Source organism: Eubalaena glacialis, chromosome 10 (genome assembly GCF_028564815.1).
Source record: "Eubalaena glacialis isolate mEubGla1 chromosome 10, mEubGla1.1.hap2.+ XY, whole genome shotgun sequence".
NCBI classification, from domain to species: domain Eukaryota; kingdom Metazoa; phylum Chordata; class Mammalia; order Artiodactyla; family Balaenidae; genus Eubalaena; species Eubalaena glacialis.
The window spans coordinates 114365763-114393110 of NC_083725.1; the positions used below are offsets into that span (position 1 = coordinate 114365763).

Here is a 27348-nt window from a genome sequence, read left to right on the forward strand (position 1 = left end):
GCGGCCAACAGACAAAAGGGCGGAAGTTGAAAGAGGGTGGGGAGGCCACCCTCCCCAAGGATGGGCGCCCGGCCCTAGGGCATGCCTGGAGAGCAGGGGCCCAGCACACCCTCAGGTCGCGCACGGGAGCCCCGGGGCTTCGGGGGGCACCCCTGCAGGCCCCTCACGCAAACCCCTCATTCCAGGAGGAGAAGCCAGCAGTGCCGGCAGCCTAGGGCGTGGGAGATGCTGCTCCGGACCCGCAGCCACGTCTGAACACGAGGAGCCCAGCAGAGCGAAGCACAGGGTCTCCTCCCTGAGCCCCGGGCACCCCCAGCACCACCCAACACCCCAGGTCTGTGGTCTGCACCCTGAGTGCCAAGGCTGGTGGGCTGGAATGTAAGCACGGCCCAGGCCCACCTCGACGGAAGCGCAGCATCCAGAGCTGCGGGCTGCCAGGCTGCAGCGAAGGAGGTAAGGCCGATGCAGATGGGCTCCGGTGGCCCAGAAAGACCCAGGGGCTCCTCGTGCCCAGAGAGGGCACAGGACAGATGGGGCCTGTCCTCTTCGGGCTGGGTTGAAGGTCTGCAGCTCCACCCCGCCCACCCCACACATGCAGCTGAAGCAACTGGTGGCATCTGCTTGCCAGAGGAGGGGTCCTTTGCTACCTGGTGGCCCCTGTGCTGCTGGGCTCTGCCCCAGGGTGGGTGGACCCAGGATGTAAGGGAGTGACCTTTCCTGGAGGAAACTCCTGCCCCTCCCAGCCGTTGCCCCTTGGGGGAGGTCTCACTTTGAGCCCTTCTGAGTTCTGACCAGAGGGGGCAGCCGTGAGGCCTTGGAGAGGCAGGGCCTTTGGTGAACTAGCCACTGGCCATGGCACCTGCTGCCCTGTAACTGGAGAGGGTCCACAAGTCCCCTCCATCCAAGGCCTTCCCCTGCCCTGGCCAGGAGAACCCAGGGTGGGGTTAATCCAAAGCCACTATCCAAGGCCTTGCACCTGCCGGCCCTTAGGCATCATCTGCTCTGGCCTCCAGTTCAGCCCTTTTGTTGGTGAGAGTGGCTTGATGAGGCCCAGAGATGGGCGGTTATTGCCCTAAGGTCACACAGCAGGCGGTGGCAGCAGTGGCGTGGCGAGGTCTGGCTAGGGGTGTGTGGGGGGGTGGGGCCTACTTCTTCTGGCTTCCCAGAGGCCAGGAGGGAGGGTTCGTGCCTCCCCAAACACAAATCCCAGAAACCCCAGGCCACCTCTATCGCAGCGCCCTGGGCAGGGAAGGGCAGAAAAGCCCCAATTCATTACCAAGATGGAAAATGACAATTCCCCGCGCTCTTCCCCAGGAGAGGGGCTGATTTATGACGGCGCCAGGGCCTGGGACATTTGTCAGCGCCGCACTGCACGCACGCCGTCTGAGGGGGCATTAATAGCTGTGTTATTAGCCACCAGCGTGAAAGATGCCCTGCGGATCGGCTATTTATTGTTATTTATTATAAAGGCGCACCAGCCCGGCAGCGGGGCCGTGAGGCGTCGTGAGCTCGCTGGAGCCCGAGCTCGGCCCCTGCCCAGCCGGCCTCCCTTCCCCCATCCCTACCTACCACCCCATCACTTGCTCCTATTCTCCTCCCATCTCCTAGGAGAGACTGGTGGGTAATTCCTGGGGCTGAGGCCAAGCCAGAGGCGGGCAGCAGCAGGCCTGCACCCCAGATATTTATGGAGCATCTGCTCGGTGCTGGGCTCTGCCTCTGCTGAGCTTCCCTCCATCCCAAGCTTCCCTCCATCCCAAGCTTCCCTCCATCCCAAGGCAGGAAAACAAGGACCAACTTACTGGGCTCTGGGGCCAGACAGAGGTTGGTTAGCACCCTGGCCCTCCAGCTGTGAGCAGTGTGACCTTGGGGACGTCCCTTCCCTTCCCTGAGTGTGCTCCCCTTTGTGCACTGGGGACAGGCTCTGCAGGGCTGTGGCCAGCTGGAAAGGAGAGGCGTTTGTGCAGGGTTGAGTATGCAGCAGGTGCTCAGCTCTGCCAGCTACTGCTACTAGTGGGACTGACCCCACAGGGCTAGAGGGGCCTGCAGACCTGCTGGTGGGCAGCCCCCATTAGATCCTGCTTGAGTTGGATACTGTCCACCATCATCCTCTCCATGCCAACCCTTTGGGAAAGGGTTTGAGAGTTCAGTGCCAGGGCCAGAGGAGGTAGGCAAGGGAGAGGGCTGTTCAAGGCTGCTGGAGGGTTCTCTCTGCCCTGGAGCCATCCCTTCTCCTCTCTGGGCCTCAGTTTTCCCAGGGTCCTCTACCTCCCTGATTCCAGGGTCCCGAGGGTGAGTTCCACCCTTGTGCATATCTGCGGGGTGGGAGGGAAGGGGCCATCTCTAAGAAAGTGGGGCCAGCCTCTGCGCCTGGAAGCAGACCTGCAGTTGGACAGGGCCTGGTTGGCCACCCCATGTCAGAGCAGACGAGAGGAGACAGCCAGGGGTTTTCCCTGGGTTTGCTCCCTCGGGGCCTGAGGTGGCCCCACCGGGCAGCTGAGGAGGGCAGGTAAGACACCTGGGAAAGGAAAGCCTGGGTTTCCATCCAGCTCCTCCACCACGTGCTGCACAATTCAGACCTATCCCTTTGCCTCTTTGGGAGGCCGTGGTGAGGGCACCTGTCATTATTACCTCTCAGCGTGGGGCTGACAGAGGGCCAGCCTCCCTCTTCTCTCCCACTGCCCTGTCCTGGCTTTCAGATTCTGGGGCCTCCCTTTTGGCATCCTCATTCATTCATTCATTCATACATTCATGCAACAGGTGTTTATGAACACCTCTGATGCCAGGCTCTATACTAGGCCAGTGAACAAGACAACATATTCTGACTTGTAGAAGTTTACATCCTAGTGGGAGGGCTTGACAATCAACTTGTGATAAACAACTGGGGGAGGGGAGGGATCGCCCCCAGAACAGGGCCTGCATGTGGGGGATGCCACAGAGCTCCTAGGGGAGCCCCAGCCCCACCCAAGCCTCTGTCTTATGATCAGTAAGCATCACCACTCCCAGTCTTTCCTGATCACCCGGCTCGTCTCCCAGCCCCTGGCTGTCAGGATCCCGCTGGCTGCTGAGAAACCCAGCAGTGCAGAGCTAGGGCCCCCGCCCTGTTCTCTGGGCTGCCCCCCACCCAGAATAACAGCCCTTAGGCCCTCCTCCTACCTTCTGAAAAACCCCTGACCTTTCCTTTTTCCTTCCCAGAAGGAATTAAGCCTCAGTCTAGGCAGCTTTACTAAAAATGCACACAGACAGACAGAAATATAGGTGCAGGAACATCTTATTAAATAATACAGAGAAAGAAAGAAACAAAATTACATGTGTCTTCTTTCATCCCCCCCAACCCCTCCTGGCCCTGAATAGTTTAATATAGAACACTGTTATCAATATAATTAACCTCCTAAGACACAATTTTAAAGTCTTGTTTTTTAAAGCAATTTGCATTCTCTGAAGTTCAGGACATCCCGCCGCCCGGCACAGCCCAGACGGCCTACACAGTGAGGTGAACTCCAGGTACATTTTTAGTGGATTTGCGTACCTGTCTGTAATTACCGCCAGTGATAACAGCTGATGCATAATGCATGCGGCATGAAATTAGAAAAATAATTAACTTTAGGTTTTAAAAGAATCCCACCCCCTTCCCCCATGCATTACAAGTTCTCAATGGCACCAGTAGCCAAGATCAGGAGCAAAGTTGTGCCACGCAGGGTTGGAAGGGCCTTGAGGTCATGGCATCCTGCCTGAAGAAGGGGCCTCCAGTGGGCCTAGACTAGGCTGGGCAGGAGCAGGCCTGGGGCTTCTGCCTGAACGAGGGTGGGCTCGGAAAAGCCCCACTCACACAAAAGTCGCAAGTCCCCCTCCTGCCTGCAGTCCACATCTCCTGGACCTGCAGCAGGCCCTCTGCTCAGCACCCAGGGCAGTAGATCGTTTATGGTCCCATTTTACAGATGAAGGCCTGAGACCCAAGGCCACTCTTGGTTTGTGGAGCAGCTGAACTGATCCCAGGCAGGCCTTCTCAGGGAAGGGGCTTCCTAGAGGGGAGCTCTCCCCAGGCCTCCGTGAGCACCAGGAGGTGGAGGCTGGCCCCCCTGCCTCTAGGCCCTCCTCCCTCCATGTTGCTTGTAGCTGAGCCCCGACAGATAGTGTCAGCTGGTGGAGGAGAAAAATGCGGGGTCCCTCATTGCTTTAAACAAAGGTTTGCTGAGGACCCATCACAGGTATGGAGGTGACCCTGCTCTGGTGGAGCTCTCAGCCCGGTGGGGAGGTCACTGCTTCCTGTGGGGCAGGGGTCCTGCTGGAGCTGAGAAACTGCTTCCGCCCTCAGTCTGCCCTGCACACCTCGCTCCTGCCTCGGGCCCTGCTCTGCCAGTAAGGACCCGAGGGCCTGGCAAGGTTTAGGGAAAACACAATGAATTCTTCTCGCTGAAGGGAGGGACTGAGAGAGTGCACAGAAAGGGCGAGGGGGAGGGGCTTCCCTCTGTCTGAGCTGTGGCCCCCTTGCCCACTCGTGTCTGCCTTCCCTCTTTCTGAAGTTCAGCCAAGACAGGTGGGCGGCGGCCCTGAGTGGGTCACAGGAGGACCTTGGGGTCCCTCCCAGGGGCAGGGCCGGGCAGCCCTTCTTTCCAAAACCTCCAGGCCTGTGCCGGGCACTTCACACAACCCCTCCCTTGTCATCTTCCCAGAAGAGTGGGGTTCTCAGCAACACGTTACAGATGAGGAAACTGAGGCCCACAGAGCGTCACTGGAGGTCACACAGCTGAGGACTGGTGAGGTCAGATTCAAACCTAGCCCTGGTGTCCTCTCCCCGCTTCTAGTCTACACGCCTCCTTCTCGGGGTCAGTGCCACCTGGAATTCTCTGATTCCCATAGTGGGGACGGAGACTGTACCTGGCACTTTGGGGGACGCAGCATCAGGACAGCCTCACATGAGCTGCCTTCATTGGCAAACGGGGAGGAAGGCCAGGACTGGGAGGCAGGGGGAGGCCTATCCAGACTTCCCTCTACTGCCTGGGATGCCCAGCTCCCTCCTGCCACGTGCCCCCACCCCTGCTCAGCCCCTGGTGCGTCATGTCTAACTGTGCCCCCCTCCCCAGAGCCTGTGGCGGTAGATGCCCTCTCCTATCCAGCGTGCCAGGGCCTGTGCTGGGCCTGGGGTCCTGCAGCTACCCCCCTGCCCTCACTCTGACTCCCCAAGAAGACCCCCCCAAAGAGGGCCGTGGGTCTCTGGCAGCCCCAGCTTGATGGGATTTGGGAAAGACAACGGGGCAGAGCGCCGGGAGGCCAGGCGTCTCCAACAGGGAGGCACCTCCATCCAGTTGGCAGGTATTTACAGATATTACTCAGGTCCGACTACCACCAGTCAAGTGGGTATGGGAAGCAGAGCCAGACACAACTTGGGAGGCTTCATGGAGGGGGTGTCCAAGCTGAGGCCTGGGGGGTGAGCAGAAGCTGGCCTGGCGAAGCTTGAGTGGGGAAGGTGTGTTGATGTTCAAGAAGCAGGAACAGCACGTGCAAAGGCCCAGAGGCAGCACAAGGGAGAGCAGGCTTAGGGTCAGTGCTTCTACCCTAGCTTGGGGGGACAGGGCTGAGGAGGCACAGTTTGAGGTTGGGGAGACCCAGCATCACAGCAATGACAGGGAGTCTCTGCCAGGAAGCAGCTTGGCCTACAGCCTCCCAGTCGACCCTGGAGGCACAGCAGGGGCAGGGGAGTAAAGAAAGGGCCTCTGGATTGCAGAGGAAAGAGACAAGCAGTTAACACAGAGGCTAGACCGGTATGCCTGGAGCAGTCAGAGAATTACAGCAGCTTTTAAACCTCATGCACTTACGAGGGTGTACTTTGCAGGTATTACCTCACTGAATGCTCAGTAGTGAGCTCCCCTCTAAGGGGAACTTGATGACTACATTCATAGATAAGGAAACTAAAGCTCAGAGAGGGCAAGTAACTTGCTCAAGATCTCACAGCCTGGAAGAGGGTGAGGCAGTACTCGAACCCAGGTGTCTCTGTCCTAGATGGCAGGAGCTAGCGACTGATATGAAAATGCCAAGAATGACGCCTCAGGTCACCTCTCGGCTAGTGGGGGTCTGGATACCTCTAGTCTGAGCCATCTCACTGCTCCCCTCCCCCACTTCCATCGCACACCAAGGATCCGGCTGTCAGTCATGGAGCTGGCAGGTCATAACTCACACCATGCTGAAGTCTGAGGGATTCTCGCAACAATGAAAAGTGACCCCGTAAAAGACGGGCGATTTACCGGGTTTAATTTGATGGCCACATAAACCATCAAACACAAAACAAGGGAATAAAAGGGCCTCGTGGCACCCGGGCAATTAAAGGGCTCCTCAGGCAAGGTACGCTGTCTTCCTCCCCACCCCAGGCCCCTCCCTGCCTTCCTGGAGCCAGGGCTCAGCATCGGGAGGCCTTGGGGAAGGGGGCGGCAGGGGAGACTCAGCCAAGATGGATGAGGGCCGCAGACAGGGGAAGAGAAAGGCCTTGGGTCCCTGCCTCCCAAATGCTTCTTGGTTATCCATCAGGCATCTCTGAAAGGTGTAATTTAGACTCTATTATGATGCCGGGGCCTCTGGAGGCTGAGGGTTATGGCCATGAGCTGAGCGGGCACCGGGAACTGATGTTCATGCCAGAGAAGGCGGTCTGGCCTCATCTCTGGCCTTAACAAGCCTGCCCCCTGCTCAGGGCACTGCTCCGGAATCTGTGAGCCCAGGGGCCAACAGCATTCCTTGTGCCAGGACTCAGAAGAGGGTGTGCGTCCTCTGGCCAGATGCTGGGGGCCTGGGCAGAGGTGCTCCTGGGCTCAGACCTGACCCCTGAGACCGAGGCAAGATGGCCTTGAGCAGGCCTGAGGCTTCCTTTCCCCAGCACCTGTCCTGGCCCTGCCTCTTTGCTCATAAGCATCTTGAGACAGGACCTCCAGGCTCCATAACCTTCATGGCTCTGGCTTTGTGCAGAGGAAGGGACAGATGTGCAGCTGGAAACCTAGGCTGGCTGTGACCTTGAACGGGCCCCTCACCTCTCTTGAGCCTCAGGCTGCTCAGCTGTAAAATGGGACCGAGGACCTGTGTGTATGTGACAGGTGGGTGTAGATACAAACATGTGCCTGTGAGGGCGTTGGGCAGGGCCTGGCCAGAGGGTTGCCCCTTATGCCTGGGTTTATCCCTGTCCATACCCACTGAGAGCCAGGAACACATGTGAGGGAAGCAAAGACCAAATCCAAGTCCCAAGGGGCAGGGGTGTGAGTGGGGTCATGACCCATAGACTAGGGACAACCTCCAAAGAAGCATCAGGAGTAAGTAGGCAAATGTCCTCAGCCTCTCAGGCCAGCTGCGGCGGCTGGGAGGGGGCTTGAGATGGCTTCAGAGGCCCAGAGTGTCGGTCACAGTCTCACCAGTCTCCCTTCCTCCCAGCTTCCCTCGGGACCTCATTCCCCTCTGGCTCCTTGCGCAGACCCCGTGCACCCTTCCCCCTCACCCTCACTTGCTTCCAGCCAGGTGTCCTCGGCTGGCCCTCCACCTACCTTCGGTCCACCTCATGGATAAAGCTTCATTCCGCTAACAGACCCTGAGCAGAGTTAGCGCGTTAGCCACGGGCAAAGCCTGAGCTCCCTCCAGAAGGCCTTGGAGCTGCCGGCAGCCTGGGCAAAGGCCCCTGTGATGCAAATGGGGCAAGAGTTGAGGGGTCGGCAGGGAGCAGGGCAGAGGCATTCCCGCCTTGCCTGGCACCTCAGCCGGCTCCCTTCTGTCCTTGGGTGGTCACTGATGGCAAGCCACACCAGGCCTACACAGCCCACAGTCCCTGCCCTTGAGCACCCGAAATTTAGTCAGGGACCTTAAAACACTTGTCACTAAATAGTGCAACCTGTAGCCCACAGAGATGGGCACGAGATGCAGCACCACAAGCCTAGTGGTCAAGATCCTGGCTTAGGTTCTTCTTCACCACTTATCAGGTGGTCTCGAGCAAGTTAACACCTCCGAGCTTCAGTTTTTTCATCTGTTAAATGGGAATAAAAAGGGCACTGACCTGACATTTGCTGGGAGGATTAAATGACTTAAATATTCATAAAATTCTAGGTGAGACGTTTATTATAGTGTGAGCTACTATCCCACTAGAATAGAATCCCAAGTGGCTAGAACACAGGTTGGCACATGGTAGGTGCTCAATAAAGACATGTTGAATGGCTGGATGGACAGATGCATGGATGGATAAGTGAGTGGGTGGGTGGATGGATGGATGGATGGATGGGTGAGTGGGTGGATGGGTGAGTAGATGGATGGATAGATGGGTAAATAGGTGAGAGGGTGGATGGATGGGTGGGTGGATGGATGGATGGATGGATGAGTGGGTAGATAGATGTATGGCTGGGTGGATGGATAGATAGATGGGTAAATAGGTGGATGGGTGGATAGATGGGTGGATGGATGGACAGATGGATGGATGGAGCAGAGGGAAGCTCTAGATGGCATGAGGAAGACCTAGCAGAGAAGGAGACGTTTGAGCATGGTCCTGAAGGGTGACGAGCAGTTTGCTAGACGGAGAGGAGCAGTCCAGGAATAGAGAGGGACAGAAGGAAGAAGGGTTTGACATGGTTGAGAAATGGAGACACAGGGTCCCTGGGTCATGGGAGTGAGGGCCCCACCGTCTCATTCAGTGAGTGGGTCCCAATTCTGCTCTGCACACCAGGGCTGCCCTCCAGGCTGTGGCCTCAGCTCAGGCTCCCAGAGGCCATTGTGTCTCACACTGAAAAGTGTTTGTGAACCTGGAGTTATAAAGCAGACCTTTGCCGGCTGCATGAACACCACTTCCCCACTGAGGTTGAAAGATAATTTCTCTTTAATTGATTTTTTTACCACTATGAACAGTAACGTAATATGAGAAAAATCTACACTGCAATTTTTCCACTTGCGAAAACCAAAATTACACCTTGCAGACAATTCCCTCAGAGTGTGGACCCCTCCCTCCTTTTATTTGTTTCCTGTCTTTAAATGCAAGAAAACAGATATATATATTTTTCAAAATAGCTGAAAATTTCGTGATTTAGGAAGGGGGCAAAGTATGGAATAAGTTCTCACGTTACGTGGAACACAGTAGGAAAGGCACTGCTGATAGAAAGAGATTTCTGTAAAGCCATGGGAAAGCAGTTCTGTTGACACCTCATTCTTCTGTCTATAAGATGCACAAGTGCAAACAGGACATGTTGTTTTAACACCAGATGATGAAGCGCCCCACTTTCCCCTGCTCGCCAGTGAGGACGCTGGCAGATTCTTTTTGCAGGTTCTAGTGACGCCCCTCCCCCACCTCGAGCTCACAGGCCTCGCAGAAACAAGCTTTCCCTTCAGTCCCTGGTTCCGAGCCAGAGAGGGATACGAGATCCCTGTTCCAATGAGAAATGGTGGCTCTAAATCCATCCCATCAACACTGAGGGGCCACTTTCAGCATCAGCCATAAAGACTGGCTTAGTGTGGGATCTTGAAAGAAGAGACTGAAACTGCAGCCCGGCTCCCAGTAAATTAACGTCACGAGGCCCATGGCCACAGTCCAGGAGGGCCAAGGCCACGTCTGTCTTGTTCACGGGCAGCATCTTTGCTCCCGCTGAGATTAACGTTAGCCAATGTCATTAGAGGCTGACCTCAGCCCGAGCTATCACCTGTGATGTAAACTTGACATTTGGAAGGGCCACGGGGCATGCACCTCGAGGTCTGACCTCTGCCCCGTGGCCTCGACTGCAGCCACCCCTCAGCGGCAGGTGGGTGGACACCCGACTCGCTCTCACCGCACATGTCTTGTGCTCCTTGCAGGTGTAGAGGCTGCAAGTCAAGTGGGGCCCGGCTCCCCCAGCCGTCCACCATGGTGGTGGCACACCCCACGGCCACCGCCACCACCACGCCCACCGCTACCGTCACAGCCACCGTCGTGATGACCACAGCCACCATGGACCTGCGGGACTGGCTTTTCCTCTGCTACGGGCTCATCGCCTTCCTGACGGAGGTCATCGACAGCACCACGTGCCCCTCCGTGTGCCGCTGCGACAACGGCTTCATCTACTGCAACGACCGGGGGCTCACCTCCATCCCCGCTGACATCCCCGACGACGCCACCACCCTCTACCTGCAGAACAACCAGATCAACAATGCCGGCATCCCCCAGGACCTCAAGACCAAGGTCAACGTGCAGGTCATCTACCTATACGAGAACGACCTGGATGAGTTCCCTGTCAACCTGCCCCGCTCCCTGCGGGAGCTGCACCTGCAGGACAACAACGTGCGCACCATCGCCCGGGACTCGCTGGCCCGCATCCCGCTGCTGGAGAAGCTGCACCTGGATGACAACTCCGTGTCCACCGTCAGCATAGAGGAGGACGCCTTCGCCGACAGCAAGCAGCTCAAGCTGCTCTTCCTGAGCAGGAACCACCTGAGCAGCATCCCCTCGGGGCTGCCCCGCACGCTGGAGGAGCTGCGGCTGGATGACAACCGTATCTCCACCATCCCACTGCATGCCTTCAAGGGCCTCAGCAGCCTGCGGCGCCTGGTTCTAGACGGCAACCTGCTGGCCAACCAGCGCATCGCCGACGACACCTTCAGCCGCCTGCAGAACCTGACCGAGCTCTCGCTGGTGCGCAACTCGCTGGCCGCCCCGCCCCTCAACCTGCCCAGCGCCCGCCTGCAGAAGCTCTACCTGCAGGACAACGCCATCAGCCACGTGCCCTACAACACGCTGGCCAAGATGCGTGAGCTGGAGCGCCTGGACCTGTCCAACAACAACCTGACCACGCTGCCCCGCGGCCTGTTCGATGACCTGCAGAACCTGGCCCAGCTGCTGCTCCGGAACAACCCCTGGTTCTGCGGCTGTAACCTCCTGTGGCTGCGGGACTGGGTGAAGGCACGGGCGGCCGTGGTCAACGTGCGAGGCCTCATGTGCCAGGGCCCCGAGAAGGTCCGGGGCATGGCCATCAAGGACATCACCAGCGAGATGGACGAATGTTTCGAGGCGGGGGTGCAGGGCGGAGCGGCCAACGCCGCCGCCAAGACCACGGCCAGTGACCGCGCCTCTGCCACCACGCCCCAGGGCTCGCTCTTCACCCTCAAGGCTAAGAGGCCGGGGCTGCGCCTCCCTGACTCCAGCCTCGACTACCCCATGGCCACGGGCGATAGTGCCAAGACCCTGGTCATCCACGTGAAGCCCCTGACGGCGGACTCCATCCGCATCACGTGGAAGGCCACGCTCCCCGCCTCCTCCTTCCGGCTCAGCTGGCTGCGCCTGGGCCACAGCCCAGCCGTGGGCTCCATCACGGAGACTCTGGTGCAGGGGGACAAGACAGAGTACCTGCTGACGGCCCTGGAGCCCAAGTCCACCTATATCATCTGCATGGTCACCATGGAGACCGGCAACACCTATGTGGCCGACGAGACGCCCGTGTGTGCCAAGGCGGAGACGGCCGACAGCTACGGCCCCACCACCACACTCAACCAGGAGCAGAACGCCGACCCCATGGCGGGCCTGCCCCTGGCGGGCATCATCGGTGGCGCCGTGGCCCTCGTCTTCCTCTTCCTGGTCCTGGGGGCCATCTGCTGGTACGTGCACCGGGCCAGCGAGCTGCTGACCCGGGAGCGGGCCTACAACCGGGGCAACCGGAAAAAGGACGACTATATGGAGTCGGGGACCAAGAAGGATAACTCCATCCTGGAAATCCGCGGCCCCGGGCTGCAGATGCTGCCCATCAACCCTTACCACAGCAAAGAGGAATACGTGGTCCACACCATCTTCCCCTCCAACGGCAGCAGCCTCTGCAAGGGCACGCACACCATCGGCTACGGCACCACGCGGGGCTACCGGGACGGTGGCATCCCCGACATAGACTACTCCTACACATGATGCCAGCACCCGGCTTCTGCCTCCTCCTGGCGTGGCGACTGTGTGGCTTTGACCAGCCTGCTGCCATCAGACAGAACAAGGAAAAGAAATTCCACGATGACTTTCCCATCAGAAAGCAGAGTTTGGGGAGGGTTGACAATTTTGTAGAACACAACAGTGAAAAAAATAATTTTTTTTAAAGACTAGAAGGCAGGAGGGGGATTTGACATTGATGAAGACATAATTTATACCAAATTATGCCAGGTGGGGAGGAAAAGACTAAAAATAATATCGCAGGAAGGGTTGGGTCGGGGCTTTTATTTTTCCTGAACTGGAAAGATACTACCTGTGCACCGTTTGTGTATGCCTCATGCTCTGTGCAGGGCCGTCACAAAGGAGCCGTTAGAGAAGCAGCCAACAGGCGCAGCCCCCGTGCAGCTCTCGCTGCCGGCTGCTCACTGGAGACGACATGATGGAAGGTTTTCAGGCTCCTCACAAAGGACAGGGGAAGAAAAGATGTTTTGCTGTGGAGATATTGTCCTGAAATCTCTTCCCTGGTTCTTTCCATGCCATTTCCCTTACAGATTTGCAGAAATAGCGCCTTTCACTGCATTCTTTGAACAACGATGTAGTTGATTAAAAAACAAACTTTCTTTTTCCTATACTGAAGCCCTCCTCAATTCCATGCACTATAGTCCATGGAAGCACCATGGAAGCTGTGGCTTTTCCAGGGCTTGGAGGTGCATCTATCTACCTGTTTATCTTTATGTCGTGTCTCTATCTACAGATGGGTAGATAGAGCCACATATACAGTCCTTACCGTACTTCTTGGGTCAGTTCGTACAATTTCTTGAGACAATAGAGTCACGAAAATGTTGCTTTCTCCTAGAAATCATTGAGTAAGTAGACAAAGTGTGTTCGGGATGGGAGTGGGGTGGGGGATAATGCTGTTCCTAAGGGCGGAGGCATGTCTGTCCTGGCTGGGTGGCTGGGGAGACCCTGGGCAAGGGGTGTTTTCAGTTCAGTCAGTCCTATCTCAGGTTGGCCAGAGCTGGGCCAAGCTCCTTTCTGATATAGAGAAGAGCTTTCTTTGACTTCCAGTGTCCTCATCTCTATCCCCCTACACCCCCACAGATGCAATCACCTCAACAGCTACTTCCTGAGCATTTACTCTGTGCAATGTGCTTCCTCCAGAGACAGGTAATTGGTGCAGAGACTTTTTTTTTTTTTTTAATATCAGCTGATTAGACCTAATGGTTTCCATGGCTGCTCAAACAAAGCCCAGAAAAAGACATGAAAATTCTCAGAAAAGCCCTAGGAGACAGCACGCCCCCCAACCCCAGAATGCAGAACACCCCACTGTGCCCACCCCTGGGATGCTGCTCTGAAGAGGGAAGACCAGATCTCTCTAAAAATGCCAGCCTCCAAAAGGGTAGTGACTGGAGCCCTCAGAAGAGTTAAGATTTTTTTTTTCCTCCCTCTGGAATCAATGTTGCCATCATTTATCAACTGACAGTGCTGTTTGGCGAGCCATGAGATTAAAACGATGATGAAATAATGACAGCAAATCTGGAAAGAAGAGAGGAGTGGTGCCTGGGGTTCTGATATCTCCCACATTCCAGCACTCGGGGAACTCCGGTCACCATCTGTCAAGGTGCCAGTTGTCCTGCGCCCAGGAAGGGCGATGTCAAAGGAGAGATGCTGTTCTGAGGGCAGGGAGGATGAGAGGGGTCCAGCTCCTGGCTGTGGTGTTTTCAAAAGGCCTTGACTGCTTTGACAAAAGCCAAAGACAGGAAGAGAAAGATGAAGAGCAGTCACAGGGCTGCTGTGACAGGCCCGGGGTCCAGCCATTTGCTGGACCTGAAAAGATGCTGCTGGCCCCTCAGTGAAGAGGCTGGGCTTGAAAGAAATGGACACAACAACCACGTGAGCGAGGTGGAGAAGAGGCGCGGCTCTCATTGCCAGGCTGGATGGATGGTCTCACCAAGGGGGGAACCCCAATCCCCAGCTCCAGGGAGAGGCCGAGGGTCATGGACACATTTCATTCTAGACTCAAGCTTTTTCCCTTTTCCCACCTGAAGCATTTTCTCATACAATAAGGTCAGGAGAGAAATGTTTCCAAGGCTGGGACCATGTTTCCAAGGCTGGGACCGTGTAAAGGTCACATCCGTGTAAAGTTCGCCCTCCCTTTGGCACCCCCCAGACACAGGCGCATTGGCACCCCCCAGACACAGGCGCATTCCCCGCGGCTCAGGGAGGAGCAGAGGGGCCTCTCTAGCAGCGTCCAGGAGGAGAGGGTGCACGAGGGTGTGGGGCACTGGCTGGGGGTCAGAAGTTCAAGGTCTCTGCTGGTTCTGAAATGCAGTTTCCTCCCCAAGGCACCACCCCTGTCTTTGGCCAGCGTTCCAGGAAAATCGGTCCCAGCCTCCCCACTTCCAACCCCCAACCCCTGCTGCCAACATGCTTGGTCCCCTGCTCTCACTCTTCATCCTCCTTTCTCTTCTCCCAGAGCCAGGCGGGAGGTCAGATCATCCCCTTAGAGGCTAAGAAGGCATTTGGGGAACAGCAGGTGGCCCTGTACAGGGAGGGCTACAGGGGAGACCTTGCAGCTCTGAGAGCCTGCCTGTGCCAGCAGCGCCCTCCAGGCCAGGCCTGGGTGATGAACTTTCCTGCCCCGTAGCACAAAGCAGGCCCAGGCAGGCCTGGGCCTGAGGACACATCAGTCTCCTGCTCCCGCCTCTTGCACTAATGGGGCTTGGGCCCCACCTCACACCAGGGGGAACCCGGGCCCTGCCTGCCTTGCTGCAGGCATCCTCCTGCCGGCGTAAGTGCTGAAGATAGTGGAGACTCAGCCCAGCCAGGGCCCGGGGGCCCCCCCTCTCATCTTTTCTGCCCTCAGCATCCCAACATCTTTCCAGCATCCTTTCTAAGAACAAGCCTCCAAATGTCTGCTGTCTCATGGCCCCCCAAGCCAGGGATGGGGCCTGAAGGCAGGTCCACTCTGAAACCCCATCCCTTCCTGGTCCAGGCCCTCTGAGCCAGCCATGCAACATAATGAGAAAGGATGTTCCAGGGCACCCAGCCTCCTCCACCCCCTAGAAGCACGTGAGGACACAGGGCTTGGGCCACCACTTCTGTCTAGAATCTCCCTCCTGTGGGCGGCCAACCTGACCCTTGCAGCCTCTAACTAGCCAGAACAACCTCATTGACCTCAGCGTTGATGAGTGTATTTTGTGGCATTTAAGGCAGGTTTCAAGTTAAAAAAAAAAACTCATGACACTTCTTTGGTTAAGTGGTTTACCCTTTGTGGTAATTAGATGTAGTGACTGGAATCTCTTTTCTATTACATGGCAATTTTCCTTTAAATTTCCCCTGAAAAAAAAAAAAAGGAAAGAAGGCAGCAGGGCCAGGCGAGTCATTTGCATTTTGCGAATGAGGCCTCTTGTAAGCTCAGCTCAGGCGTGGGGCCCAATGTATGGAATGCTTAAGAGATTACTAAGAATAAAATCTATTAATTAGTCATACTCAATTCCGCAGACATGATGTGCATCAAAAGCTTCTTTTCTTCCCTTTTCTCCTTCCCTCTTCCTGCGGCCTCCCACAGAAGCCTCCATCTTCTCTAAATTGGCTCCTGCTTCCTGGACCACCTCCCATTAACATGGCGGCTGCATGGCTGACTAGGGGGCCTCTGGGTTTGGGGGTAGGAGCTGGGGCACCGGCTCCTACCCACTCTGGGTGACGCTGGCAGGGGAGGTGACAGTGGCTGGGGGACCCAGGCTTCCCCACACAAAGTCCAAAGCTTACGCCTGCCTGTGCCTCTTCCTTCCTCGATGGGCACCGGGCCTCCTCCCCCCTCCCCTAGGGGTCCAGGGAAGCCCACCAGCCCCAGCAAAGAGTAGAGTGAGAAAGGTCAGGGAGAGCTTCCAGGGAGATGCAGGGAAAGCAGGTTTTGCGAACCCACAGCCTCTGCCTCTGTTTCCCCTTCTGTAATGTAGGGGTGGGCTGAGGCCAGGTCTAGCTTCACCCAGAAGAGATGGGGGCTCCAGAAGCCAAATGGGGGCTCCCCCACCATCTGCTGATTCTGGAAGGTTCTGGTTGGCCCAAGGCAGGTGACGGAGGCCCAGAGTGAGAGGGACAGGCCAGGTGAGGGATCCTGGGGGTCTGAGGGGGCTGACTGGGCAACGTGCCAGGACTGCATCTGAGCCTCCCTCCTTCACCCCCTCAGAGCTGTGGAGCAAGGGGAGGACACCGTCATCCCCCTCCAATGGCAGCTCAAGTCCCAAAGCCAACCCACTCCAGAAATCTGCTTCCTGCTGAACGTGCCAGGGAGGACGGGGCTTCTGAGCCTCGCACTTATGAAAAATACAACAAGGAAAATTGGATGCGGCAGACAGGGAGCAATGGAGTTGGGAAGGCAAACAGGAGGGAGCTAGGGCATTTTCTGGAAGGAGGGGCCTCGGGGCGCATGGCAGCCTGAGTCCCAAGGGCCAGACCACACTCTCAGGGCCAGGGCTCAGGCGGGGTCAGATGGGGGTGTCCCCTGCGCCCATGTCCCCCATCACTCAGATCAGTGCAGGTGACAGGCAACGGATGCGTGGCTCTGGATCTGCGCCAGGGTGAATGCTAACAAGCAATTCACAGCCCTGCACAGGCCTTCTAGAATGCAGACAGAGGAGGCATCTTTTTTCTTAAGGAGGGATAAAAAGGCTCAAAAATGAAAATCATTACCGTTTACAAGCAAGCGAGTCTGCTAAATTGATTAGGAGAGATTAAACTCCTTGGAGGTGAAGGGAAAGGGGGATTTTTCGCATTTTTTGAACCTGCCCCCAGTGGCCAAAGGCAAAGCAGGGATTTTTCTGGGCCTGGTTGGTGGGGAGCTGGGGTCTCTGAAGGCTGACACCACGTGTGCCCCAGCGCTGGCTCCGGATATGTTGGTTGGACAGAGCCTGGGCTCGAGCTCGGGGTGGGGCGGGCGGGGAAGCAGTTCTGCCTCCATCGAGTGCCGTGCGCAGCCCCTGGGACAAGCTGGGGGGGTTACGTGGCCCACACAGGTCACTCAGAAGCTGCCCTGGCCCCCAGGCAGAGACTCTGCCCCTGCCCTCCAGATTCCATCTGCCTTCAGGGTGAAAAGCTAGGGGAAGTGGCCGGGCTAGTCCCTTCGTGAGTAGGACTCTAAAGCCATGAGTCCTTTCGCTTCCTTTCTGTTCCAGGGTGGGTCTGTCTCTGATCCATTCCCTGCAGCCAGTGAAAGGGAAATGGGGCCAACGGTAAAGGGAAAACTGAAGTCAGGGAAGAGAAATCTGGCCCAGCAAAAAGAATCAGGCAGTGAGCTCTTTGTCACTGGCCGCATTCAAGCACTTGATGGGGAGGTGGCAGATATTTTCCTGCCTAAGCCAAGGCCTGGTTCTTTGAGAAGATCCTGGTTCCCACTCTCACTTTACCATCCCTGAGGACCCTTTAAGGAAGATATCGAGAGATTGCTCAAAGCGACCAGTGTCCCCTGAAAATCGCAGGTCAGGGCCATCTCACAGCCAGGCCACCCAGCCCCGTCAAAGAGTCGCTTTTGCCACCAGACAGCCTGCAAAATCCCCATCCTCAGTGTCTAAGGGGCACCAGGAGAGGAAGTGCAGACACGCACCGCCCCATCTAGGAGTCTGGACAGGCAGGGAGCACAGAGGGTGACCCACCACCAGCGCTGGCTCTCTTGGGGCCGCTAGGGGGCCACCTCCCAGGCGCTGCAGCTCCCCGTCCCAGGCTGCCTCCTGGCCATCCTCAGTGCCAGGACCCGCGCCCCCCTGAGCTCCCACCACCATCCCACTGGCTGTTCTCCCAACAGCACGCTCACGGCTGCCGGCTCAATGCACCCATCCCAGCCAGGTTGACGGCTGCCTGGGGCACTTTTCACTCTACATTTTTAAGCATTTACCATTTCTTTTGAAATGTTCCAAGTAGTTGCCTGAAATATCCACATTTGCTTCTTTAAAAACACTCAAGAAGATTCCCTTGGCTCTTCATTCTCCCTCCTTTTACTTCCTCCCTCCCTTTGCATTTTTAACACACTGTTTTTCTCTAGTTTCGGAAATTCTATTATCACTGGGGTCAGGCCCATTTTTCTCACGTTAATATGATTTCCAGGATTGCCCAAGACCCCACCCCACCTCCCATGCTGCAGGGGCAAAGCCCACCTTTCCCCACGTCTCCCCTGGGGACATCGTGCCGGGGCAGATCTTCAGCCGGTGGGTGGGCAGCTGCTGCCTTGCTCCCCGCTGGAGAGGCTGGCAGGCCAGGGGCTTTTTGAGACCACTGTCACTGCCCCTCCCACTTGTGCTGGGAGGGCAGTGTGGGCATACTGAGGGCACAGGGGGTCCTGTGGGGGGCTGACCCGGCCCCCACTTCCTGGCAAAGACAGTCCCTGAGGCACTGTGGCCATCGGAGCCACCACGGTGCCATGGCCCCTGTCCTTCCCACTCCCACCCACGCCGCCCCCCACCTGAAGGCCCAAAAGTCCAAGCCCGGAGAGTCCTTGCAGGAACATCTTTGCTGTCACCACCCCTAAATCTCTTTTACAGCAGTCAGGGTTGACGGCCGCTCGGGCAAGATGCCAGGTCCCTGCGCTCCTCCGCGCTGGGTCACTGAGGCCCAGCACAGCGCGCGGCACACAGGGGTGTCGCTCATCTCTTCCTCCCTCCTTGCTTGTCCCTGGGGCTCAGCGCAAAGGGCCCAGGCGGGTGTGTTGGCAGCGGCCTTCCTCTCATCCTGCACCCACCCCGCTGGCAGCCTGGCCCCAGGAGGGGCTCCTTCTCCCTGAAGCATCTCACTCCACCCTCCCTCGGACCCGCGATCAACAGCTGTGAGCCTGATGGGGAAATCCAGCCACTTGGCGAGATCTGGCCGCCAGCCGGGGTGACCCGGTTCCCCCTCTCCGAGCCAAGCCTCAGGTGGGTGACAAGGGGGGCAGAGAGCTGGGTGCCCCACCCCCCCGTGGCTGACACTTCTGTCGAGAGTCCCCGCACCCGAGCCGCCCACCTGGAGGAACTAACCAGGCTTTCTCCTCAAGACGGAGGGAAACAAATGCAACACGAGCCAACGATCAAAGCCACAGCAGACACGGGACTGCCATTTGCTCATCTCCCAGGAGCCAATGTCCAGGGCACCTCTCACCTGCCCTGTGCAAAGGACATGCTTGCAGAGGGTCCCAGAAACCACCCACCTCTGGCTGGTCCCGTTTTCAAAAGGTTCTGTGTACCCAGGAGGAAGACACACAAAACTCTGAAACTGGCTTAGATATTTTTACCCAACCCAGAACACCACCTGCTTGCAGGCCAGCAGCCTCAGCTGAGATGCCCACCTGGCATCCAGCTCCTGAAGAGATGCTGAGAGCCGTGGGGAGGAAGCAGAAGCACCCAGTGTTTAGAGGTTTGCCATCTGAGAGGGAGAGAAGTGGGGAGATGGGGTTGAAGGTTGGGGACAGACAGCTGCAGGGCTGCGAGCCAGGGAGACAGTGCAGTTGTGCGCCTCTGCTGGCTGGAGCGGACGCCCCGTAATTATGAATGTCACAAGGCGGGTGTGAACGGAGAGGCAAAGGAGAAAAGTAAACTAGAAGAAACCCCAGGCATAAGCCCTGCGGAGCAAATGTTTTTAACAGCCACCAACAGCAATTCCCCTTCCCAGTGTTCAAAGGTTACTGTATCTGGTGAGGTGTGGAGTGCTAAAGCGCTCGCTCGGGGGCCACCCAGCGCTGTATCAGCAGAATCCATCCCTGGCGCCTGGGGAGGAAGAGAGCAGGGAGGGATCCTTAGCCAGACCCTGATGAATGCAGGGTCTGCTGCAGAAGGTGGATGCCCGGCCAGCCAATGGCATGCGGAGGACGGGGCTGTGAACAAGGTCCCTTCTGCCAACTGAGGGACCCCTGCTAGGGGCACCCCTGGCTTTCCTTGAGTCCCTGCCCTTTCCTACCTGCAGAATCAGCCCAGTGGGGCCATCTGGCCACCTGCTCCTTGTCTTCTTCCTTTTTCTCTGAAGGGCAAAGCAATCTCGGGGGTCTGAGTGACGGGACCAGTCCTGCTGCTGCCTGCTGTCATCTGACACCTGGCTGGCTGACTTGGCCTGGCCCCGGGCCCACCTGCTTCCCTCCCAACCTCACCACCAGACACACAAACACCCACCACGACAACAACACAAACCAAAGTGCACTGCGAACCGCCCTTGGGCCTCCTCCTTGTAGGTGCCTTGAAACTTCAGTGTTGAGATGAATGTGATGAACTATTTGGTCCTATTTTCTGTTTGTCTGTTTTCATATAAAATGTCCAAGTCCACTTTCCTTGTCCTTTCTTGAAATAAATAGAAAGATTTAACTTTTACAGTCCTCTCGGCTGCTGACTCTCAGCTCGACGGCCCAGCGTGCCAGGGGCCGGTGTCTGTCACCCATGTGGTCTCGGCTGCCCACACCCCCTCCCCAGGCTTCGCCCCGAGGGTCAGCCCCGCTGTCAGGGTCCACTGGCACAGAGGTGGTGGTTGGGAGGGATGGAAGCTCTGGGTTAGTATATTCCCTGGGCACCATGGGAACCAAAATAATGATTCTGTTGCAGGATGGAGAAGGGACTTCTGGCCCCATCCCACGGGCCCCAGGGAAGGCGACTGCCAGCTAAAGGCAGACTCCAAGAGGGTTTCCATGTGGAGATGTATTAATCAGAGCCATGGATTATCTTGTAACAGGCTCCAGCAACCATGTGGGCACCCAGATAAGACTGGCACCATACGGGTGCTGGGGACACGGCTCTTCCTCCGCTTGCCTGGGTCCCGCCACCTCTGACACCCCTCATCCCCTAGACGCACCCACCACATTCACAACTCTCCAGGCCTAGCCTGATATCTCACACTCCAAAGAGGGGGAAAAAGAAAAAAGTTATTTTCCGTGAGAACAATAGCAGTTTCTGCTAAATTTAACATATAAAATAAGAGCTCATTACTTCTGCCTTAGATCTGATTTCACATCTGGATACGAGTTAATGAGCTTTTCCTTATATTCCAAGGAAGCAAAGTTATTTCTGGATGTGCCTTGGTGGCAGGTGGCCTGGCTGGGGTGACACGGGGTGCTCTGACCCCACAGGTGCCCCTCGCCCCCCCATCCTCTTCTCTTGGTCCTCACTGCCGGCCCCCTGGAGGCAGGAGCAGCCCGGAGATCATTCCAAAGGGCGGCTCGCCCGCCACATAGGCTTCGGGGAAAGGACCGAGTCTGTTTCCCCAAACTCTTCCTAGGGCCCAGCGCACAGTGGGTGCTCAGGAGGGCTGCCTGCTCTTCCTCACCTGACACTCATCTTTCTAGAACCTGATCAGCCAGCCAGTCAGTAGATATTTACTGAGGGCCTACTATGTGCTGGGGCTGGGGCTGGGGCGCCCTTCCAGCCTCATGGAGGGGGAGGGAAGGATGCTCATGGACGAGATCGGGGTGGGGAGGCTCTCTGGGAGCCAGGCCTCCACTGAGGGTGTTTCCTCAGATGAGAAGGACTTGGAGAGCAAGGGAGAGGGCCTGCCAGAAGCTCTGAGGCAGGGGGCACGAAGGCGAGTCCGATTCTGTCCCCCTCTGGAAGACTCCGCTTCCCCCATTAAGCACAGGACCCATCCGCTGGCCCCACCTCTGGCCACACCGAGTACAGTTCACTCCCCAAGCAGGTCCTGCCTACCCAAGCGGGCTCTGGGTCTGTGCTGACTTCTCCGCCGGGTGCCCTTGAGGGCCCTTGAAGGTTCAACCCAGGCATTGTCTCTGGAGAGGCTGCCCTCTCTGGGCCACACCTGCTGGTTCTCACCTGGACAGGTAACTGGTTCCAGCACCTCGCTCACTAGGGGCCCCTGGCCAGCAGGTCTTGCCTTCCACCCCTTCAGATCCCAGAGGGCACCGGCCTGGCACACAGGAGGCACCGGAAACGTGAATGGAGGGAGTGAGTCAATAAACACCAGCAAATCAATCAACCAACAGATCAATCTATCAATGCTGGGCCCAAGGAGGACGACTTTCCAAGAGCAGCAGCCCTGGCGTCCCAGTTGTGAGGCAGTCTCTACTTCTCCTCCCACCCCACCAGGCAGGGGGAGCCTTGGACGGGGCTGACCCAGCTCACCTGACCCTCCACACACTGGCAGCAGCACCACAGACCAGGTGCCCCGGCCACTCTCTTCAAGCCGGAGCAGGTGGGCTGGCTTCCCAGACTGTGTTCCTGAGCCCCTAGAGCTAACAGAAGTTCTGCCCGGGAAGGGTTCATGGTCACATGCGTTTGGGAACCACTGGATTAACGCCTGTCCTGGGGGCTCCTCGGGCAGGGCCTTGGAGTCCCTCAGAACTGGGTGAGACCCACAGGCTCCACCACCCACTCCCTGTGCCTCTGTAAAGCGTACGCATGATGACAGCTCGCTGCTCTCATTTTTCCCACCACGACAGCACCGATGCTGCTGATGTGTGCCGGGGCCTCCGTGAGAACGCTGCTTTCCCCGCCACTTGTCCGGGGAGTGCAGGCCCCATCCCTGGTGCCCCCGGGGTTTACCCAGCATCCCTGGCCCCCAGGTACAGGTGCTGAGCTGGCTGGCACTTCTCCCAAGGAGGCCCAGGTGTCTCCGCAACAGCAAAGTGCCCCCAGGTCTGCACAGAGGAGAGACGTCGGAACAGGGCCTGTTCTCCAAACCACCCCGACCGCACCCAGGGTCTGCGGCCTGCTCCCGAAACCTGCTAGACGGGCTCTCAGGCTGACCCGAGCTTTCGGCTTCTGGAGAACAGGGGTGGGGATGGGTTTTAAGAAGTGGCCCGGGGAGGCTGGAGGCCCAGACAGGGTTGGGCCCCACAGGAGGAAATCACCAGGAACCATGGGGGAGGTTCCAGGACCTGTATTTCAGGTCAATGGAAAGAAGACCCTCCAAACGTAACTGACCCTTTCTGAAGAGGAGGAGGTGGTCTGAGCGGTAGTGAGGCCCATCCTCACAGGAGAGCAAGCAGAGCTGGCCGGCCCCTCAAGGGGGTTCAAGTTCTGGGTGGTGGAGGCAACAGGCTGACAATGAAGGGCCCCTGTCTCCCTATCACGTCTTCAGATGGACCCTGGGAGACAGGGTGGTCTCCCCACAAACCCGGGACTGCTCCTGCTGCAGCCTCCTCTCCAGCCAAGCAGTTTCCAGCCCTTTCGTTCCCAAAGAAATCTCAGGACCCACATACTGCTGAGGTTACAGATATGTATGCGGCGAGTCCCCTGAACAGCTGCTCAGCAGACAAGGGGCACGCCAAAGTCCAGCGCCCCTGCTTCATGTGTCCAACTCCTCCTGTTCGGTCAGGCTCAGGATTAAAAGTTCCAGTTCAAGTGGGATGAAGAGTGGGTGGCCACCATCCCTGTCCCTGGACGCTGCTCTTACCTGGCTACCACCAGGTTCCAGAAGCTTCCCTCCTCCTGCCCCCACTTCCTAGGAGGGGTCCCTGCCCTCATCAAGCATCCTGAAGAAGCGACCAAACCCGGGAAGGGTCTAACACCCCAAATCCCACCTCACACCCAAATTCCGAGGCCAGTTCTTAGCACCCTGCATACAAAGCCCTGGTCGGATCTGAGGTCCCCAGCCAGCCCCAAAATGCTGCCTCAGAAGGGCTGGGTGGGGACTTCCCTGGTGGCGCTCCCGATGCAGGGGGCCAGGATTCGATCCCTGGTCGGGAAACTAGATCCCACAGGCATGCCGCAACTAAGAGTTTGCATGCCACAACTAAGGAGCTGGCGAGCCGCAACTAAGGAGCCCGCCTGCCACAACTAAGACCCAGTGCAACCAAATAAATTTAAAAAAAAAAAAGAAGGGCTGGGTGGAGCTTGCTCATCACTCTCAGACACCCCCAGCCCACCTGCTAGATGCCTCCCCTCCCCTCCTCCACACCCCTCGGCCTCTTGTCAGCACCTGCTTCTGCACGGCCTGCCGCCCCCAGGTCCGGTACCGACACCTCCAAGGGACCCTCTCCTCCCGAGGCAGAGGAAGTAGGATCCCTCGAGCCGTTAACTGACAGCACAAGTGAAAACCCGGCACTCCCCCCTCGGAGACTTACAGAGGAAGTGAAATCTTATTTGCACTGCTGCCAAGCCTGGGACGCGATGAAATGATGCCTCGGGGACAGACCAGCCGGCTCCCCGTGGAAGCCACGGCATCGGAGCTGGACTTATTAAAAGCCACAGTGGCCACATTTCAACCTGTTTCAGGTGTTAAGTAATTTACCGCCACCCAGAATTCAGTGGCAGGTTTTTATCATTTTTATTTCTGTGATGCAGGCCTGAGGTCCCTGCACAGGGAACTGCGGGTCTAAATGCTCCCTGCACCCCCAGGACTGCGAGGAAAATGAGGGAGCAGGGGCCTGGGAGGGGGTGAGGGTGGAGGCTGGCGTGGCAGCAGATGCCCCGATTCTCTCCCGGGTTACACCAGGCTTGGCTCAGAGTGACAAGGAGGACCGGCTCTAAGATCCCCCCGGACCCCACATTTAGGGGCTCAGTGATTCCCCAAAGACCCTGCGGGTGTTTTCTGAAGGCAGCAATAGTGTAAGCTCTGTGAGAGCAGAGGCTACCTCTTTCAGGACCTGTCCACCAACCACACAATCAACAAGTCTTTATTGAGCACCTACTGTGTGCCAGGTCCCGACATAGCAGTGAGCGAGACCTCAAAGACCCCTGCCCTATGGACTGCACATGTTGCTGGTAAGTGTCGAATAAATATTTGTGGTTGGTTGATTAAAATCTCTAAAAGGCAAACAAGCTCTTGAAAGAAACAATGCTGGCATGGGGGGCACCGGAGGGAGGGGCAGGGGGGAAGTGAGCCCACCTGACCGGGCATCCGCTCCATGCGAGCCGCTGCAGCCACCCTTGAAGCAGGGCCTCCACGTCACAGACGAGAAGGCTCAGCGCCACAGTGCTTCTCACTGTTTTGCAGATCGTGTGGTGAGGGACCCGTGCCCTGACCTTCCATGGCCTTGACCCTCTTGGGGAATGCAGAGCCTCACATTCACAGAAAGCCAGGGACAGGGAGCTATGCGGTCTGGGGCCCACAGGGTCACAAGCCTTGAGCACCTTCTCAGCAGCGCTGGGCGGAGGACTGTTTGACGCCTGCTGGCTTTGGGGGGATTAAGCCTATTACTGAGGCTCCGGGGGCTTATCCGACACCTTTTCTGAGGCCCCCTTTCTCCACCTGTTTTCAGATACTCCAGGAAGACCAAAGGGAATCTTCAAAGTCCAGGCTGAGCCAAAAGCAGAAATTCTTTAATTAGCTTTCTCTTGGATGGGGGCCCTGGCGAATGGATTAGTTGTGGTGGGCCAGAGAAAGGGATTGCAGTCCCTTAGAGCTGAGATTACAAGCCCGGGTGAAGGGCTGAGGGGCCGTCACCAGGGATGGTGGCTCCCCAGGGGCTGGCAGATGGAACCTGTCACCAGGAAGACACAGGAGATGTGCTCTCAGTGAGGCCTTCGTCCCTGGGAAGCTGGCACAGAGAGACGCTTGGCATGGCCGGGCTGTGTGCCTGAGTCTACTAATGAATGTGCCTCCTTCTCATGTGATGGCCCAGATCTGGTACTTCATAATTAGGGGGGATTTCCTAAAGGGGCACCCATCTGTGAGAGGCAAGGCAGTGCAGCCCGACGGTGCCAGGCACCAGACACCTGTCACTGCGTTCCATCCTCACTCATCCCTGTTTTCAAGCAAGTAAACCGAGGCCCAGGACTAAGGCGCTTGCCCAAGGCCACGGTGACAGAGGTTAGTATGGGAGCTCGGTCCTGGCCGGTGAGACAGCCTGATTGGGGTCTGTGAACCTGAAGGGAAAGGCACAGGTACACCCCCACCAGAAATCGCTGCAGAGAAGTAAGCCTCCCCAGGCAGGCCTCCTCCAGGAAGCCTTCCCAGACCAGCCCACAGCACCTTGGATTCCCCTACTAGGCACTTACACCCTAGTGCTGTACCCACTATACACTGAGTGTCTTTTAGAGGCAGGGACTGGGCCTTCATCATTTCATACTCTCTGAATGAAGGAAGGAGGACCGTGTCCTCCTCAGTCTGGGGGCATCCAGAAAGAGAAGGTGGGCAGGAGGCTGGGTCTTGGGAGTAGAAGGACAGGGAGGACAGAGCCAAGAGAGGAGGCTGCCAGGGATCCCAGGAGCCGAGTTCCAGGCTGAGGTCTCCCCCAGGCCTGTGCTCTCCTGCTGGCCGGCTTTGCCCAGGGAGGCACATGAGGGGCAGGATGATTCCAGGACTTGGAGACCCAGATTCCTCAGGACTGAAGCCCTTTGAAGTAGGACTTGTGCTCTCCCCCTTGAGCTCCGCATCAAAGGCAGCTCTGCTGTGGTCGGGCCACGCTAGGCTCTACAGACAAGGGCTGCCCTCTTGGGGCAGGCGGCAGAAGGCGACTGGGCTCCCGCAAGCAGCCGCCACCCATCCCAGCCTCCCTCTGGCCTCCCTGCTCCCGGGGCAAGAAGCTGAGCCACCCCCAGGGCGCCACCTCCGGCCCCTGTCTGGGATGCTCCCCTGGGCTCCCCCTTCCTGACCCTCCCGACAGGTCTGCCTCCAGGACCAAGTGCTGCAGGTGACCATGTCGCTCCCCAGGGTGTCCTGGCTGCCTGGACCACATCTTCCTTGCTCGCCCTTGCAGCCTCAGCACCCAACACCTGCTGAATGAATGAATGGCTGTGCTCTGGGGCATGTGGGAGGGATGCCTAACCCAGGTCAGGGCAGGTGTCTGGAGGAAATGACATCTAAGCCGGGGCCTGGCACCTGACCAGAGTCAGCCAAGTGGAAATGGGAGGAGAAGGTGCTCCAGGCAGCAGGAAGAGCCCAAGCGAAGGCCAGAAGGTGAGAGAGAACACGCAGTTATGAGACCCAAAATCATCTAGTTGGGCTGGAATGGGAGAGGGTAGGAGAGGGAACCAGAAATGGCAGGAGAGGTTCTGGGGCCGGACGATGAGGGAGAGCCAGTCACGATGCCTGGGGAGCCAAGGTCACTATTAGGGCAAGACCTTCCCTAAATCGAGGATTCCCTGGGGTGTTGGAAGAGGCCATGACATCAGCCAGGGCTGCCCAACTCTGGGGGCCCCCATTTCCATTGTGGCCTCTATGAATACCACCCGCCACCCCCGTTGTGCAGTGCAGCCCAGGCACCAGCCATGAGGTTGCAGAGACAGCTGAAACCCAGAGGCACTGTCCAGCAGCAGGAAATGGCATCCACCCCACAAGAGGCCAGGCCCAGAAAGAACACAGCCAAGGAAGCATGTGGATCCCTGGGGCCAAGGAGCTGAGGGTGGGAATGAGGCCAAACCCGCCAGGAGCACCACCAGCGGAGGGTGTGGCAAACCAGGGGCCACAAAGGCAGCAGTGGCCCTGCAGAGACTCCCTGTGAGCAAGAAGGAGTTCTTTGTATTTTCTGGGATAAAGCAAGTATTTCCAAGCACCTACTGTGTGCCGGTTGGCGCGAGCTGCAATGGTGAGCCCAGCAAAGGACTGTTTCCAGCACCACGCCT

General features: G+C 57.5%; 2 protein-coding genes across 4 annotated transcripts in view; one reads left to right on the forward strand and one right to left on the reverse strand.

The window, feature by feature from the left end:
• MACROD1 (mono-ADP ribosylhydrolase 1) overlaps positions 1-27348 on the reverse strand; it is a 152516-nt gene that overhangs the window by 98887 nt on the left and 26281 nt on the right. The gene's annotated exons all lie outside the window — the stretch shown is intronic.
• On the forward strand, positions 177-11935 carry FLRT1 (fibronectin leucine rich transmembrane protein 1). The gene is made up of 2 exons (XM_061203539.1): positions 177-453; positions 9796-11935. Exon 2 carries the CDS (start codon positions 9845-9847, stop codon positions 11867-11869), a length of 2025 nt encoding a protein of 674 aa, XP_061059522.1. The 5' UTR covers positions 177-453; positions 9796-9844; the 3' UTR covers positions 11870-11935.